Source organism: Bactrocera tryoni, unplaced genomic scaffold, assembly GCF_016617805.1.
Source record: "Bactrocera tryoni isolate S06 unplaced genomic scaffold, CSIRO_BtryS06_freeze2 scaffold_11, whole genome shotgun sequence".
In the NCBI taxonomy this organism is placed as follows: Eukaryota; Metazoa; Arthropoda; class Insecta; order Diptera; family Tephritidae; genus Bactrocera; species Bactrocera tryoni.
The window spans coordinates 12,622,469-12,637,301 of NW_024395824.1; the positions used below are offsets into that span (position 1 = coordinate 12,622,469).

A 14,833-nucleotide genomic window follows, 5' to 3' on the forward strand; every position below is an offset into this window, starting at 1 on the left:
GATTTTAAGCCACCTTCGACAGCACAACCACTATGTCTAAACTTGGTAAGCCCACAAAAATAATACGGCTGCGTATGTTGACGGTGAGCACCACCAAAAGCACCGTCAGAATCGGGAAGGGCCTTTCTTAGCCGTTAGATGCCAAGCGAGTTTTCCAACAAAGAAAACTTCCTATGTGATTTCTTCAATCCATAAAAAAGACGAGCAGATACAATCTATATATATAAAAATGAATGCCATTTTTCGTTGTGACTTTATAACTCAAGAACGGGCTCACCTATCCAAACCCAATTTTTAGGCTTTGTTTGGATTATTCAGTAGATGGTTTGTGTTTTGAAATTTTAAGAATCGGATACCAGGGTCTCGAGAAATAGGCCAAAACGTGGACCCGGGTAACCCTAGGATGTGTTTGTACAATATGGGTAGCAAATGGAAGCTGTTGATGATTTCTATAGTATAGAGTATTTTTGATGCCGCTCCGTGACTAGAGTCTCGAGATATCGGCCAAAATGTTTCAAAAATTTCACCACACATATGTTACATTTTTTTTATTTACCTACTTGGAAAGCTGAAAAGCGCTCAATGTATGGTGAAATTAATTTAAAAACACACCAAAAACCCATTTGTTTGGTCAGATTCATCCCACTTAGCCAACGGATTATACGTTTTCATATTAACATACATACATCAATAATAGTTTAATCATTTACTAAACGATTTGTTACCTACTTAGCGACGCTCTTTCGCTCTTAAAATTTATGAACTTTCGTCTTAACTACCATACTTATTATTCCCACCTACAAACTTTCTTGCATTATATTTATATCAACATGTAGGCATGTATGTAGCAGGCAGATCGACAAACAAAGTAGGGTTTGAAAAGGCATCGAACTATATGACGGTGCATTTATTTTGCATAGAGAAATACACGAATATTTTGTTTTTTGTAGGTATATGGAGCTTTGACTCTTAGGATTAAGAAAGTTCAAATTAAGAGAATATATGACATTGGAGTGTAAACATCGCTGGAGCGTTTTCTTTGGCCCCACACGTTCAGTAGTGTCCGAAATTACCGCGGTGAAAAATTATTAGTTATTATATATTTTTTTTTTAATTGATTTAATTATTGAACTTTGTGTGAATTTGTGAAAAAATAAATATAGCGCAAAGCGAATTTCCGAGCAAAACACGATAAGTTTTGAACTGTTGAAGTGAATTACACGAATGTATGTGTTTCCTGATTTGAAAAAACATATGGTGTACCACTATTAATGTAGGCTTTTTTTTAAATTTAATTTATTATTTTTTAATTGAAAGAAAAATGTCACGACCCACACGAGGAAATATAGGTCGGCGGACGCGTCATGCAAATGCTACGGCATTACAAAGGCGATCACAGACTCCAGATGAACGAGCACAAGCTAATGCATCGCGGCGTGAACGTAATGCACGAAATAGATCTGTTGTACCTGAAATTATGCGTGCTGCTTTTAATTATAACAGTCAGATTAATTACAGTATGTACGGATATATTGGAATAATGGACGCAATATGTCCACATTGTGATGCGGCTAAATTTCCAGGTGAAACGCCCGGCATGTGTTGTGCTAATGGCAAAGTGAGATTGCCACCATTAGAAACTCCACCCGAACCATTGTCTTCATTAATTTTTGGGACTTCTGAAAATTCGAAGCACTTTTTGAGTCATATTCAACAATACAATTCGGTATTTCAAATGACTTCTTTTTCTGCTACTAACATTATTAGAGATAATTTTATGCCGACGTTTAAGGTAAATACTTAAACAAGATTGTCCCAATCAATCTGAATCATAAAAGTATTCTATAGTTTTAAAAATTATTATGCAACATATACCTAAAATTGCATACATGTTGCAGATTCAGGGCCAAATTTACCATCAAGCTGGTTCGTTATTCCGTACCCCGACGCTGATTATCAATGTTTGCAAATTTATTTTATTGGTGATGAAAATCGTGAATTGGATCAACGTTGTGCAATTGCTTTGAATACCAGACGAGAAATTATTTGTGAGCTACAAAGGTTTTTTCGTCAGCATAAAGCATTAGTTCAATTGTTCAAAATTGCTCTCGATCGTATGCCCTCTGATCATCACGAAATCGTAATAAGGGCTGATAGAACACCTTTTGGAGAGCATGAAAGGCGATTCAATGATCAGTTTCAATCGCGTGATATTATACTTCATCGTAGAAATGACCAATTGCAACGTGTTTCGGAACTTCATCGTAGTTACGACGCATTACAATACCCAATATTGCATTGGAAAGGTGACGATGGCTATAATATAAATATACCAATGATTGATCCACGAACAGGAAAGTAATATTTTCAGTGTGTTGACATTTCATCATTTGTAGAAATTTCTTAAGTCACATTTTCCACTTATTTTAAGGTCTACATGTACAAAAAAAGTTAGTTCCATGAATTTTTATTCTTATCGATTGATGGTTCGTCCACAAGAACAAAATTATATCTTGAGATGTCGTAAACTATATCATCAGTACATCGTTGATATGTACGTCAAAATAGAAACAGAACGTCTTAATTTTATTCGTTTCAACCATGCAAAATTAAGGTCTGAACAATATATTCATTTGCAAGATGCGATAGCGAATGATACTAATATTAATGACATCGGACGTTTAACTATATTGCCATCTTCGTATATTGGTAGCCCACGGAATATGAACGAATATGCACAAGACGCAATGTGTTATGTAAGAAAATACGGTCGACCGGATCTGTTCATTACATTTACATGTAATCCGCAGTGGGATGACATTAAAAACAATTTATTTGCAGGACAGTCGTCAACCGATCGTCATGACATTACTGCGCGTGTTTTTCGGCAAAAATGTTAAGCAATTATGGATTTAATTGCGAAATTATATGTATTTGGGGAGGTGCGTTGCCATATGTACTCCATTAAATGGCAGAAAAGGGGATTGGCGCACGCACATATACTAATTTGGCTGGTACATAAAGTAACTCCGGATCAAATCGATAACTTTATATGAGCTGAAATTCCTAATCACACTGCTGATCCTGAGTTATTTCAAGTTGTCGTTAAAAGCATGATACATGGACCGTGCGGTGAACTAAATATGAATTCACCATGTATGATTGATGAAAAGAGTTCGAAACGATACCCAAGGCAATTTACTTCAGACACAATAACGGGCAATGACGGATATCCGTTGTATCGACGTAGATCACCTAATGATAATGGCAAAACGGCAACCATTAGAATGCATAACCAGGAAGTTGAAGTTGATAATCGTTGGGTGGTTCCGTATTGTCCATTATTATCGAAAATATTCAACGCTCATATAAATGTGGAATATTGTAATTCTGTCAAATCCATTAAATATATTTGCAAGTATGTAAATAAAGGGAGCGATATGGCTATATTCGGTGTTGCTGATGAGAATAGAAATGATGAAATTACTCAGTATCAAATGGGTCGCTATATTAGTATCAATAAAGCTGTCTGGAGGATTATGTCGTTTCCAATGCACGAAAGACATCCTGCGGTTGTTCACTTCTTGAGAATGGCCAACGTGTTTATTTTAATGTAGCAAATTTATTGAAAAGAGCAGCGCAACCACCAGCAACTACGTTAACAGGTTTTTTTAAATTATGCGAAACTGATACATTTGCGATAACTTTGTTATATTTTCATAAGTGCCTCAGTATTACACACAAGAATGATAGAATACAAGATTACGACAACCGCCATTATGAAACGTCATAGTTACGTGTTGAGAAGAAGAAGAGTGAAAAACTGTCAAATGGCTTGCAAATTGTAAACAGAAAAGTAAACACTTTTGTAAATTCGCAAGATATGATTAATTCTTTCGATTTTAATAAAAAGTTTTAGTGAAGCGATTGAATATTGTTGAGTGAAAAGATTTGAATCATTTCTAAAGAAATATATCGGCCTATTGATAATAAAATTGTCTATTAAGTTGTGATTCAAATGGAGAAGACGTTTCTTGTGTTGTATATAAATATATACATATATTATAAGTTCAGATGTATCAGATGTATGAAATTATGATAAAAGAATTGTGAAATTATTAATTTAGTATTAAATATATCATTTCTTTTGCAAAATAACACCAATTTTTTGGCAACTTTTAAATCGGCCGGAAAACTGAAAAAACTCCGTTTTCGATCCTTTAATTGCATAATAATTATTACAACAAGCCACTGCACATTTCAATTTAAAAAATTAATATATTTATGCTTAGAAATTTAAATAAATACAACAGTACACTTACACTGGTTTTCTTCATTTGAACAATTTCCACACATGCTACTCTATTTATTGTGGATGTGCCTAAAACTAATTATATACATATTTTCTCGCAACAATATTCTAAACATTCCACTTTAATTTTTCCTGCAAATACGAACGAATTAATATTGTTTTGGGTATTTCAAAAAGTGTTTACTTTTCTGTTTACAATTTGTATGCATTTATATGCTTGTTCGTCTTAACGCATAAGTGTGACGTCACGAAATTGTTGCACAATGTATTTGTTTTTGTAAGAATTGTCAAGAGCTAAACCGAAAAAAACTAACTGTAAACTAGTGTCGTAATCTTGTATTCTATCATTCTTGATTACACATGGAATGTGTCTCCGAAAAAATTTCAAAGACGTAAACAAGGAACAGCAGTTCATGGGCATTCTGGCATTTTCCAAACAGATGCAATTGGCAGAATATATACAGTACATCCAAACAATGTTGAATGTTTTTATTTGAGATTGTTATTAGTTAACGTGAATGGCTCAAAATCATTTCAAGAATTGAGAACAGTCAACGGTCATTTGTGAGAAACATACCGTGAAGCATGCCAACTTTTGCATTTGTTGAAGGATGACGCTCATTGCGATTCAACAATTCATGATGCATCTATTTGGGCTCATCCTCAACAAATACGAATGCTGTTTGCCGTTATATTATCAACTTGTATGCCGTCAAATACACTTGAATTATGAAACAAATATAAACATAATATTGCAGAAGATATTTTAATTCGTATGCGTCATCATGCAAGAAATCCTGATTTGTTGATAACTTTGGAAATGTACAACGAAGCTTTGATAATAATTGAAGATAGATGTCTACGGATTGCAAATAAAACATTAGTACAATTGGGTATGACCGTACCAAATCGTGACATGCATAATCTGTTTGATCGTGAATTGCAACGTGAGCAGGAATTCAATTCTAATGATTTGCGTTTATTTGTACAATCGAATATAACCAAAATGAATATTCAGCAAAAACATGTCTATGACACAATCATGCAAGCCATTTCCAATAATGCAGGTGGGTTATATTTCTTGGATGCACCTGGTGGTATAGGCAAAACGTTCGTTATATCACTGATTTTAGCCACTATTCGATCGGAACTGAAAATTACATTGGCACTTGCATCTTCGGGAATTGCTGCTACATTATTAGAAGGTGGTCGGGCAGCACACTCTGCATTAAAATTGCCATTGAATATACAGGTGATTGAAACTCCAACTTGCAATATTTCAAGAAATTCTGCTATGGCAAAAGTTCTGCGATTAACGTCATTTATTTTATGGGATGAGTGTACAATGGCGAATAAGAAATTATTAGAAGCATTTAATCGAACAATGCAAGATTTACGTGATAACCAACAGCTTTTTGGTGATGCTTTGATATTACAGCCAGGGGATTTTCGACAAACATTGCCTGTCCTTCCTCGGTCAATTCCTGCTGATGAAATAAATGCCTGTTTGAAGTCATTAGTTCTGGAGATATGTACAAAAATTGACACTGAACATTAATATGCGTATTCACCTACAAAATGATCCAGCTGCAATTGTTACAAATTGGTGATGGCAAAATACAAATCGACAGAACCAACGGATTGATCACTGTACCGAACAATTTTTGTACAATTACGAAATCGATAGATGAATTGATTGAATGTGTTTTTCCAAATATTCTTCAGAATTACAGAAACCATGATTGGTTGACAGAACGCGCCATTTAGCACCGAAGAACATTCATATCAATGCATTAATTTTCAAATTCAAGCAAAACTCCCAGCGCGTAGTCACGACATATAAATCAATTGACAGTGCTATAGAATCAAGATGAGGCAATGAATTATCCAACTGAATTTTTGAATTCATTAGAACCGGCTGGTATGCCACCGCATTGCTTGAATCTGAAAGTGGGTTCTTTGATTATATTATTGCGAAATATTAATCCACCAAAACTGTGTAATGGCACAAGATTGGCAGTAAAAAATTTATTGTCAAATTTGATTGAAGCTACGATCTTAACTGGTAAATCAAAAGGACCGCGTATCCCTATGATTCCAACTGATATGCCATTTGAATTAAAACGATTACAATATTCTGTGCGTTTATCATTTGCGATGTCCATCAACAAAGCTCAAGGGCAAACACTTAACGTTTGTGGCGTGAATTTGGAGGAATCATGGCCAACTTTATGTTGTCTGTTCCAGAGTCGGTACCCCCAGCCGTTTGTTTATTCATGCTCAAAATGGAAAAAGAAAAATTATTGTTTATCCAAATGTTTTGGATTAATCTTATTGAAGTTGACATAAAGCCATAACGGCAGTGCATCTATATACATATATAAAAATGAATGCCATTTTTCGTTGTGACTTTATAACTCAAGAATAGCTAGCAAATAATTAAATATATATTTTTTTTTATAAATGAGTTTGATTTAATATTTCACTTCATACGTAGTGAAACACGTACCGGGCCGCTATAAACATTATATGTATTCATTGTATTGCTTTCAAAAAATCATAAAGTTCTGCTTATCTGTATCATCACACTCTTTGACTGTTAGGCGGCACCAAGTTCGCCGGGTCAGCTAGTCTATTATAAAAGCCTCAACAACTGCGCCGTTTGTTCTGCTTTATCTCCACTCCAGCTTTGAACGTTTTCTGTTCAGTACCCGTCGGTGGAAGCAGAGGAAGAGGAAGGCCTCCATTCAGTTAGAGAGATCAGGTGGAGCAAGACGCGTCAAATAACGAAAAGAAGAATCGACTGGCGCTGTTGTTATCTCGGCTATAACCGCGTAAGCGCTGCGCAAATTTTTTCAATACTTTGTGTCCATAGGTGCCCTTTGCTACTGTAATTTCCTGTGCAAATTACAGTTTTGTATCTTAATTTCTTGCTTAGTTATAGCTCTTTATTAGTTTTCGACTTATGGCATTTAGTGGGAGTGGCAGTAATCCTACTAAGCTCTTCTACAAACTCGGCTTTACTTTTTTGTCAGGCATCATGTTTATCAAATTTCATTACATTTTCGGAATTTTGACTCAAATTACAGACAGACAGTCGACGCGGAATTCAACTGGTCTCATCATTTTGATCATTTATATACATACATATAGTAGTTTTAGGTGGTATAAACAACCGTTAGGTGAACAACATGTGGCAACATGTTGCAAGAGTATAAAAAGATTGTCCAAGTTTACTTTAATCCCCCAGCAGAGAACAACAACAAAGAAATTACATAGTTTTTGTGGTATTACTGTAAAATTACATTTGGAAACTGATGAGCTATTAGTTAATGAGATATAGCATTTTGGGTGAAGCAGCTTGTGTTAGTTTACAAAAAATGGATAAAAAAATATTTCGTGTGATAATTGCTTTTTGGGGAAAAATACTGTTGAATTTGGGTTCTTCACCAGGGAAATCCACCGTTGAATAGAAATTTGCTAAGTTGGAAAGAGGCGAAAATAGCACGGAGGACAATGACGCCCTAAAGAGGCGAAAGCTCTGTGCAAAATGTGTGCCTCTGTATACCTCAAATTATAATAGATGTTTTAATCAACACTGTCGTTATTCCGTTATTTTTTTATGTTAAATATCACGTTTGGTTTGTTGTGAATGCAACTCGCTTGTTTAGGAGCAACAATCAGTATAAAACATATACTAAATATCCATGCATACGAAAATGAGTGTTCTCCAGCATTAGCTCTGTGTTGTTATTATACACTGAACAGGGTATATTAAGTTTGCCACGAAGTTTGTAAGACCCAGAAGAAAGCGTCGAGGACCCTATAAAGTATATAATGTACATATATAAATGATCAGTATGTTGAGCTGAGTCGATTTAGCCATGTCCGTCTGTCTGTCCGTCTGTATATATACGAACTAATCCAGCAGTTTTTAAGATATCATTTTGAAATTTTGCAAACGTTATTTTCTCTTCAAGAAGCTGCTCATTTGTCGGAACTGCCGATATCGGACCACTATAACATATAGCTGCCATACAAACTGAACGATCGGAATCAAGTTCTTGTATGGAAAACTTTCACATTTGACAATGTATCTTCACAAAAGTTGGCACAGGTTATTTTCTAAGATAATAATGTAATATACGACGAAATTGTTCAGATCGGCTAGCTATAGCATATAGCTCCAAACTGAATGATCGGAATCAAATGCTTGCATTGGAAACTTCCTCATTTGACAATATATCTTCACGAAATTTGGTATGAGTTATTGTTCATAGAAATTATGTAATATCGGATGAAATTGTTCAGATCGGCTCACTATAGCATATAGCTTCCATACATACCGAACGATCGAATATCACACAATTTGACCAATCGAAAATGTCTAAACTCCACCAATTACCAAAGCCGGTCTTGATCATTTATTTATAAATAACCCTATATCTTTCTCGGGTGTTTTTAGGTGATACAAACAACCGGTAGAAGAACAAAATTAATATACTCTGCAGCAACATGATGTAAGAGTATAAAAATAATTAACGTGATTTGCTAACTGCTGCTAAAAGCACTCTTAATTTAAAGTTTACCCAAACTAAAACAAAACTCAACCAAACAGGTATCCCACTCATTCCACAAAAATACATAACCAATTCTCTACAAACAAATTCCATCTCTCACTACGACGATGAAGATTAATAATTCCTTCTCACTTTTTTCTTTTTTCTCATATTAGAGTCCTCTTTGGGGTTCCAGATGTAATAACCGAAGAGGTAAAATCCTAAAGTACCTTGTGTTTTATGGTAGCGGTAAGCTTGATCATTTTAAACGGCTATCCTACGCACTTTTACTTTTTTACTCATATTTTGCTCACGGATATAGACCTAGTCCTTTGTTCTTCTGCTATCGCCCCTAAACTAAACAGCCAAAACTTAATTAATCTACGTACATATGTAGCAGTGATAATTTCCCAATAATAACTCACCTATCAACCTCTTTATCCAGTAAAAGTTCAAAGAAGCCCAAATTTCGATTGGACAAGGGGAAATGGTCGAAATTGCATATAATATACGTACATGCATGCACTACAGATACGATTACCAAAATAATTAAAACCGGTAAAAAAATCTTCAAAAGTTATGTACCTTATTGGTCTACCAAGCTATCAACACTCTGAGGAGAAAAACAATCTCTAGGGATATTATACAAAAGAACTCGACCTATCCATATTTCGAAAAAATATTAAAGAAGCTAAGGACTTGCTTACAAAAACTTACCAAAGTTTCACCCAAGAAACTATGCGCGAATATAAAAATGCTCCCCAGCTCCTATTCGCATGTTAACATTAAATGTATAAATAGCCCGAACGGCCCAATTTTCGACTCAAAAGATATAGTTAATCATTTCACCTCTCGACTCCTCGAGCGACTCAAATTTTCAAGTCTCGTTTGTATCACATAAAAACGAACTCCTTAGAAAACATATGTATATTACCGAATCAAACATAGCCATCGCTAAAATTCACATCCGAAGTTAAAAAAATCCCTTCAAGTCTCAAAAATATAATTATTAATTGTTTTATGTCTACCCCCAACGCTGAAAAATATATTGATAGTAGCCATTCCTAAAACCAATAATGTCTCTACAGATGTACTTGGTTACAGATCTGTGATAAAAAAGTATTAAAAAAAAAATTATATCAAAAAGAATCTTGTGGTTCGCAGTACAAAAAAACATTTTCAGCCCAAACAAAGTGGCATTTAAGAAAAGAATGCTTCACTTTATTTCAGAAATTTCGCCAAAACTGTCTTATCGAAAAGAAATCACATATCTACTCTCAGTTTGTATTTCGAAAATGCTTTCGACAGAGTCGGTTCGCACGTTATAAATATTTAATTTTGTTAAATCTTTACAAATTAATAATAAAATCATGATCAAAATCAATAAGACTTTCTCATAAACGTACATGTACACCAGAGAGCTGCAACGAGTATGATAAAATCAGAACAAACAGTAGCGCCAAAAACACAATCAAATCAATTCAGTTCAGCATAGACAACATTGTTAATCAATTCGAGTAGCCGCCAGCGTCAACTGACCTGATGCAACACGAACAATCTGTTCTTCGTATCAAAATAAATGTATCAGCTTTGAAAATGTGCGCATGTTATAAATTTTCGAAGCGTAAACAATGGAAATTCCATCGTGAACGTACATACATATATAAGTATATACATTTGTTGTATGTATGTACTCGATGGAATTTTCATTATACATATAACATATGTACATATATACATTCATACATACATGTATATACAAACATACATATGTATTTGAAATAGAACAAAAGTGCACTAGTAAATCAGTGTTTAGGGGATGATATACATACAAACCAAACTCTGTCGATCATTTCAATCATTGACGCAAGAGTCTGCATCACTTCGGATATTTTCTGCTGATACGAACGTTCATAAACAAATCAGATATAAGCTGATCGCTAGTGATTCAAAGTTGTTCTCTATCGCTGATTTGAAGACAAACAGTGCGCTTCGTGAACATGAACTGAACTGACAGAATCAGATAGAGTAACGGATCAGTACTTAAGTATAAACAAAAATTTATTGCAGTTCTCTGATGTACACCATGTAAGGATCAGCATTGTCTTTTATAAGAGGTATTCAGATCAGCTTTGTTTATTCGTTAGTCGTTGCTCGGTAGTTTTTACACATGTTTTATTTTTGTAAAGTTATCAGATTACCGTTTTACCGAGTAACGAAGTACCACACTGGCAGGCTTCATAATTTTTCCGTAAGTATTTAATAAAATTGAATTAACTGTTTTGGAATCAAATCTAGCACACCACTGAGATAGAGCAAAAACTATGTTCACAAATAAGTGTTTCGGCCTGAATACCTCTATAGTATTTGTAACCACATTTAACGAAATCAGTGTAATTATTTCTAAACATGAGCTCATTTCGCATATTATTTATGTTGACGATGTGTTACTTTTCTCCAAACAAAATAATCTAAACAATGTAAGATGAGCTTTCTTAACCCTTATGTTAGTAACCAACTTTATCAACCTCTTTTACCGGGGTACCCACTATCTGAGTATTAAAAATTATTGTTTGTTTTATTAAATTTTTTTTTTTTTCAAATTATAATAGTCGGTGACAATTTAAAGAGAAAAAAATAATAACAACGTAGAATCGTGAATGACATCTGAAACCTATTTGGGACACCCCAGGTAGTCGGTCGGCTTTTATTGTTCGGAGCCGAGCAGATGCCGTTCGAGAGAGAAAGAAAAACTCAAGGTTATTTCTTTGTTTTTTATCGCACACTAAGCAGCTCCAATTCGTGATGTGTGGACAATGTTAAATTCAAATTTAGTTCAGATGTACAAACGAACAGCTAATTTAACGATTGTTGAACAGCTTTATCCATACCGTGGTCGTACTGGATTTACTCAGTAATTTTACACCGAAACCAGCTAAGTATGGTATAAAGATCTGGCGGATTTGTGATGCAGAAAATGCGTATCCTTTGCAAGGGATCATGTACACTGGTAAAATAGATAATACTCGAGAAAAAAATCAGGGTGAAAGAGTACTAAAAGAATTGGCGGCTCCGTACCGAGGTAGTGGTAGAAACATCTGCATGGATAACTTCTTTACTACTGTACCAGTTGTTAAACGTTTGTTGTCGTGGAATATTACCATTGTCGGCACGTTAAAAAAGAATAAACCTTACATCCCAAGTGTTATGGGAGCGAATAAGACACGGGAGCAGTATTCGACAGTTTTTGGATTTCACGAAAAGGTTACCATGTGTTCCTAGGTAGGTAGGTAGGTAGGAGTGCAGCTCTATCGGGCTCAATGAGCACTTGATGTGCCATTTCGATACACTGTTCGTAGAACCTCCTGTATCTGCTATTACGTTTGACTTCCTCTCTCAAACCATTTTGAGCTTTCGATGAAACTACTTATATCCGATATGCTTTTAGTGGAAATTCATTCAAGGTTTGGTGCTTGATGGATTCCAAGTGTTTTGTGTCGGATCTGTGCTAGAGCTGGGGATTAAAGGGGAAGACTGTTTGAGCTTAGTGCTCTCTTCCAGTTGTTAACTACGCTGGAATTTGTCATGGGTGAAGACAAGGCCAGGAGCGCCGCCTGGCTATCCGTGGTTTTCTAATAGAGCTTCGCAGGCTTTTTCTATGTCTAGTACTTCTGCTTGGAAGATGCTAGCCGTGTTCGGTAGACGTAAAGAGAGAGATATGCCTAGATCAGCGGAGAATACCCCCGCGCCTACTCCGCAGTTCATTTTGGACCAGTCGGTGTAGACTGAGATGGTATCCTCCTCTCCTATTGAACCTCTTCTGCATTCTCGTCTAGATGGTATCCTCACCTGGAAGTGTCTATTGAAATCCAGCTTTGGGAGAATGTAGTCTGATTTATTAATGCTGAGCTTGTTTAGAATTACACTATGTCCGTAGTTTTACTGATTCCAATCTCCCAATTCTTTTATTCTTATCGCCGCAATAGCTGCTGTTTTCTGAATAAAAATGTCCATTAGTAGTTGATGCAGGATAACACTGAGCGCATCAGTCGGACATGACCTGATTGCACCAGTAACATCCGCAAATGCTGCTCTTTGTATACCATTTAATTTTTTTATGTTGTATTGTTTGTTTAGCGCTGGCCACCATACCAGAGCTCCATATGTAAGTATAGGTCTTATGACAGCCGTATACATCCACATGATTATACTTGGTTTGAGGCTCCAATTCTTGTTGACAATTCTCTTACAAGTATAGTAGGCCATGTATGCTTTCTTTATTCGTTTTTCTATATTTATTTTCCAGGACAGTTTGGTGTCAATCTCCACCCCCAAATATTTAGCTGTGGGGGATAGAGTGAGTGTTGTACCGTTTAGTACCTGAAGTTGAAACTGAGGTATCTTGGTTCTGCTTGTGAATAGCAACAGTTCTGTTTTGTTCGGGTTAACTCCTAGTCCATTGTTTGTAGCCCATAGGTTTAACCTTCGAAGTGCTCTTTCCATAATCTTGCTGACTGTTGAAAGAAACATGCCTGATACCAACAACACTATATCGTCTGCGTACGCTACTGCTTTCACTCCTCCTCCGTTTAGTTAGAGGAGTATTTCGTTCAGCGCTACAACCCATAGAAGCGGAGAGAGGACCCCCCCTTGAGGCGTCCCTCTACTCGCATAACTTGTTTGTGTTGCAGCGCGGTTTGAAGCTATAATCTTCCTATTCTCAAGCATCGATAGTATCCATCTGCACACAGTGTCATCTATGCTACCATGTGCCAGAGAATTAATTGTCGCATTTACTTCTATGTTATTGAAGGCGCCCTCTATGTCTAAAAAAGCAGCCATGGTGTATTGTTTGTGGTGTAATGATTTTTGAATTACTCTTATCACCACGTGAAGGGCAGTTTCGGTTGATCGGCCCTTTATGTACGCATGTTGGGACTTCGATAACTTCTCCGCCATTATTGTTCTTACGTGTAGATCTATTAGCCTTTCCCGTACCTTCAGCATAAAGGAGGTAAGGCTTATAGGTCTAAAATCCTTGGCATTCTGGTGTGTTCTTCTGCCTGGCTTTGAAAGGAACACAACTTTACTTCTTTTCCAACTTCTTTGGATGTAAGATAGTTGAATCAACATTCAGATATATCACTTGGTGATGACGCTAAACAAAAATCAGAAATAATAAATTTTTATAATAAATATAAAGCTGGAGTTGACACAATGGACCAAATGGTGCGGAGATACACCAGTCAACGACGATATTCGAGATGGCCAATGGCAATGTTCTTCATCATGCTAGATATTTCTTCACTTGCGGCATATATAATTTATTATGAAAATAATAAAGTGATTGTCAAACTTGTAAACTAAGTGAAGAACTAGTATTGCCGATGATTGAACATCGCACGGCGAATCCACAAGTAATGCGCCACTTCTCCACAAAGATTGCCGTTGAAGGTGTATTAGGCCATACACTGACAGAAACAGTCGTGATAAATCCTGATCCAGAGACTCCAAAAGATAAAACCGGAAGGAAAAAAGTAACAGGATCTTGTCATGTCTGCAATGCTTTGCAAATAAGAAGACGGCGAAAGACACGGAAGGCCTGTGCCAATTGTTACCAACCTGTTTGTGACGAGCGCTCAGTTAATCGTTTACAATGTGTTCAATGTCATTAATTATAAAAAATAGTGTAATATTTCCTTATTTTTTTAACAAAATTCAGTTGCATGCATTAATAGAAATTATATACAATTTATTTCCTATGCTTTCAACCGTGGGTACCCGAGTACCAGGTTGCTAATAAGGCGATGGCTAAAGTTTAAGCTTATTTAAAAAAAAAAAATAAAAAATAAATCAAATAAATGAACTGACAAATAGCTTTATTTTAAGTTAAAAAACGACGATTTGAGAGCTTAAAATGAAATATTGAATTTTTTTTAAGCTATTCACACAAATACACCGC

The 14,833-nt window shown here is 35.6% G+C and overlaps 1 protein-coding gene and 1 pseudogene across 1 annotated transcript; both read left to right on the forward strand.

Moving 5' to 3' along the window:
* The first annotated feature begins 1,456 nt into the window (after nucleotides 1-1,456).
* Nucleotides 1,457-2,349, forward strand: LOC120779454. Its single transcript, XM_040111714.1, has 2 exons — nucleotides 1,457-1,792; nucleotides 1,899-2,349. The coding sequence occupies exons 1-2, from the start codon at nucleotides 1,478-1,480 to the stop codon at nucleotides 2,025-2,027; spliced, it is 444 nt and encodes a 147-aa protein (XP_039967648.1). The 5' UTR covers nucleotides 1,457-1,477; the 3' UTR covers nucleotides 2,028-2,349.
* Nucleotides 2,350-5,132: 2,783 nt separating this feature from the next.
* On the forward strand, nucleotides 5,133-14,546 carry LOC120779783 (annotated as a pseudogene).
* Nucleotides 14,547-14,833: the final 287 nt, after the last annotated feature.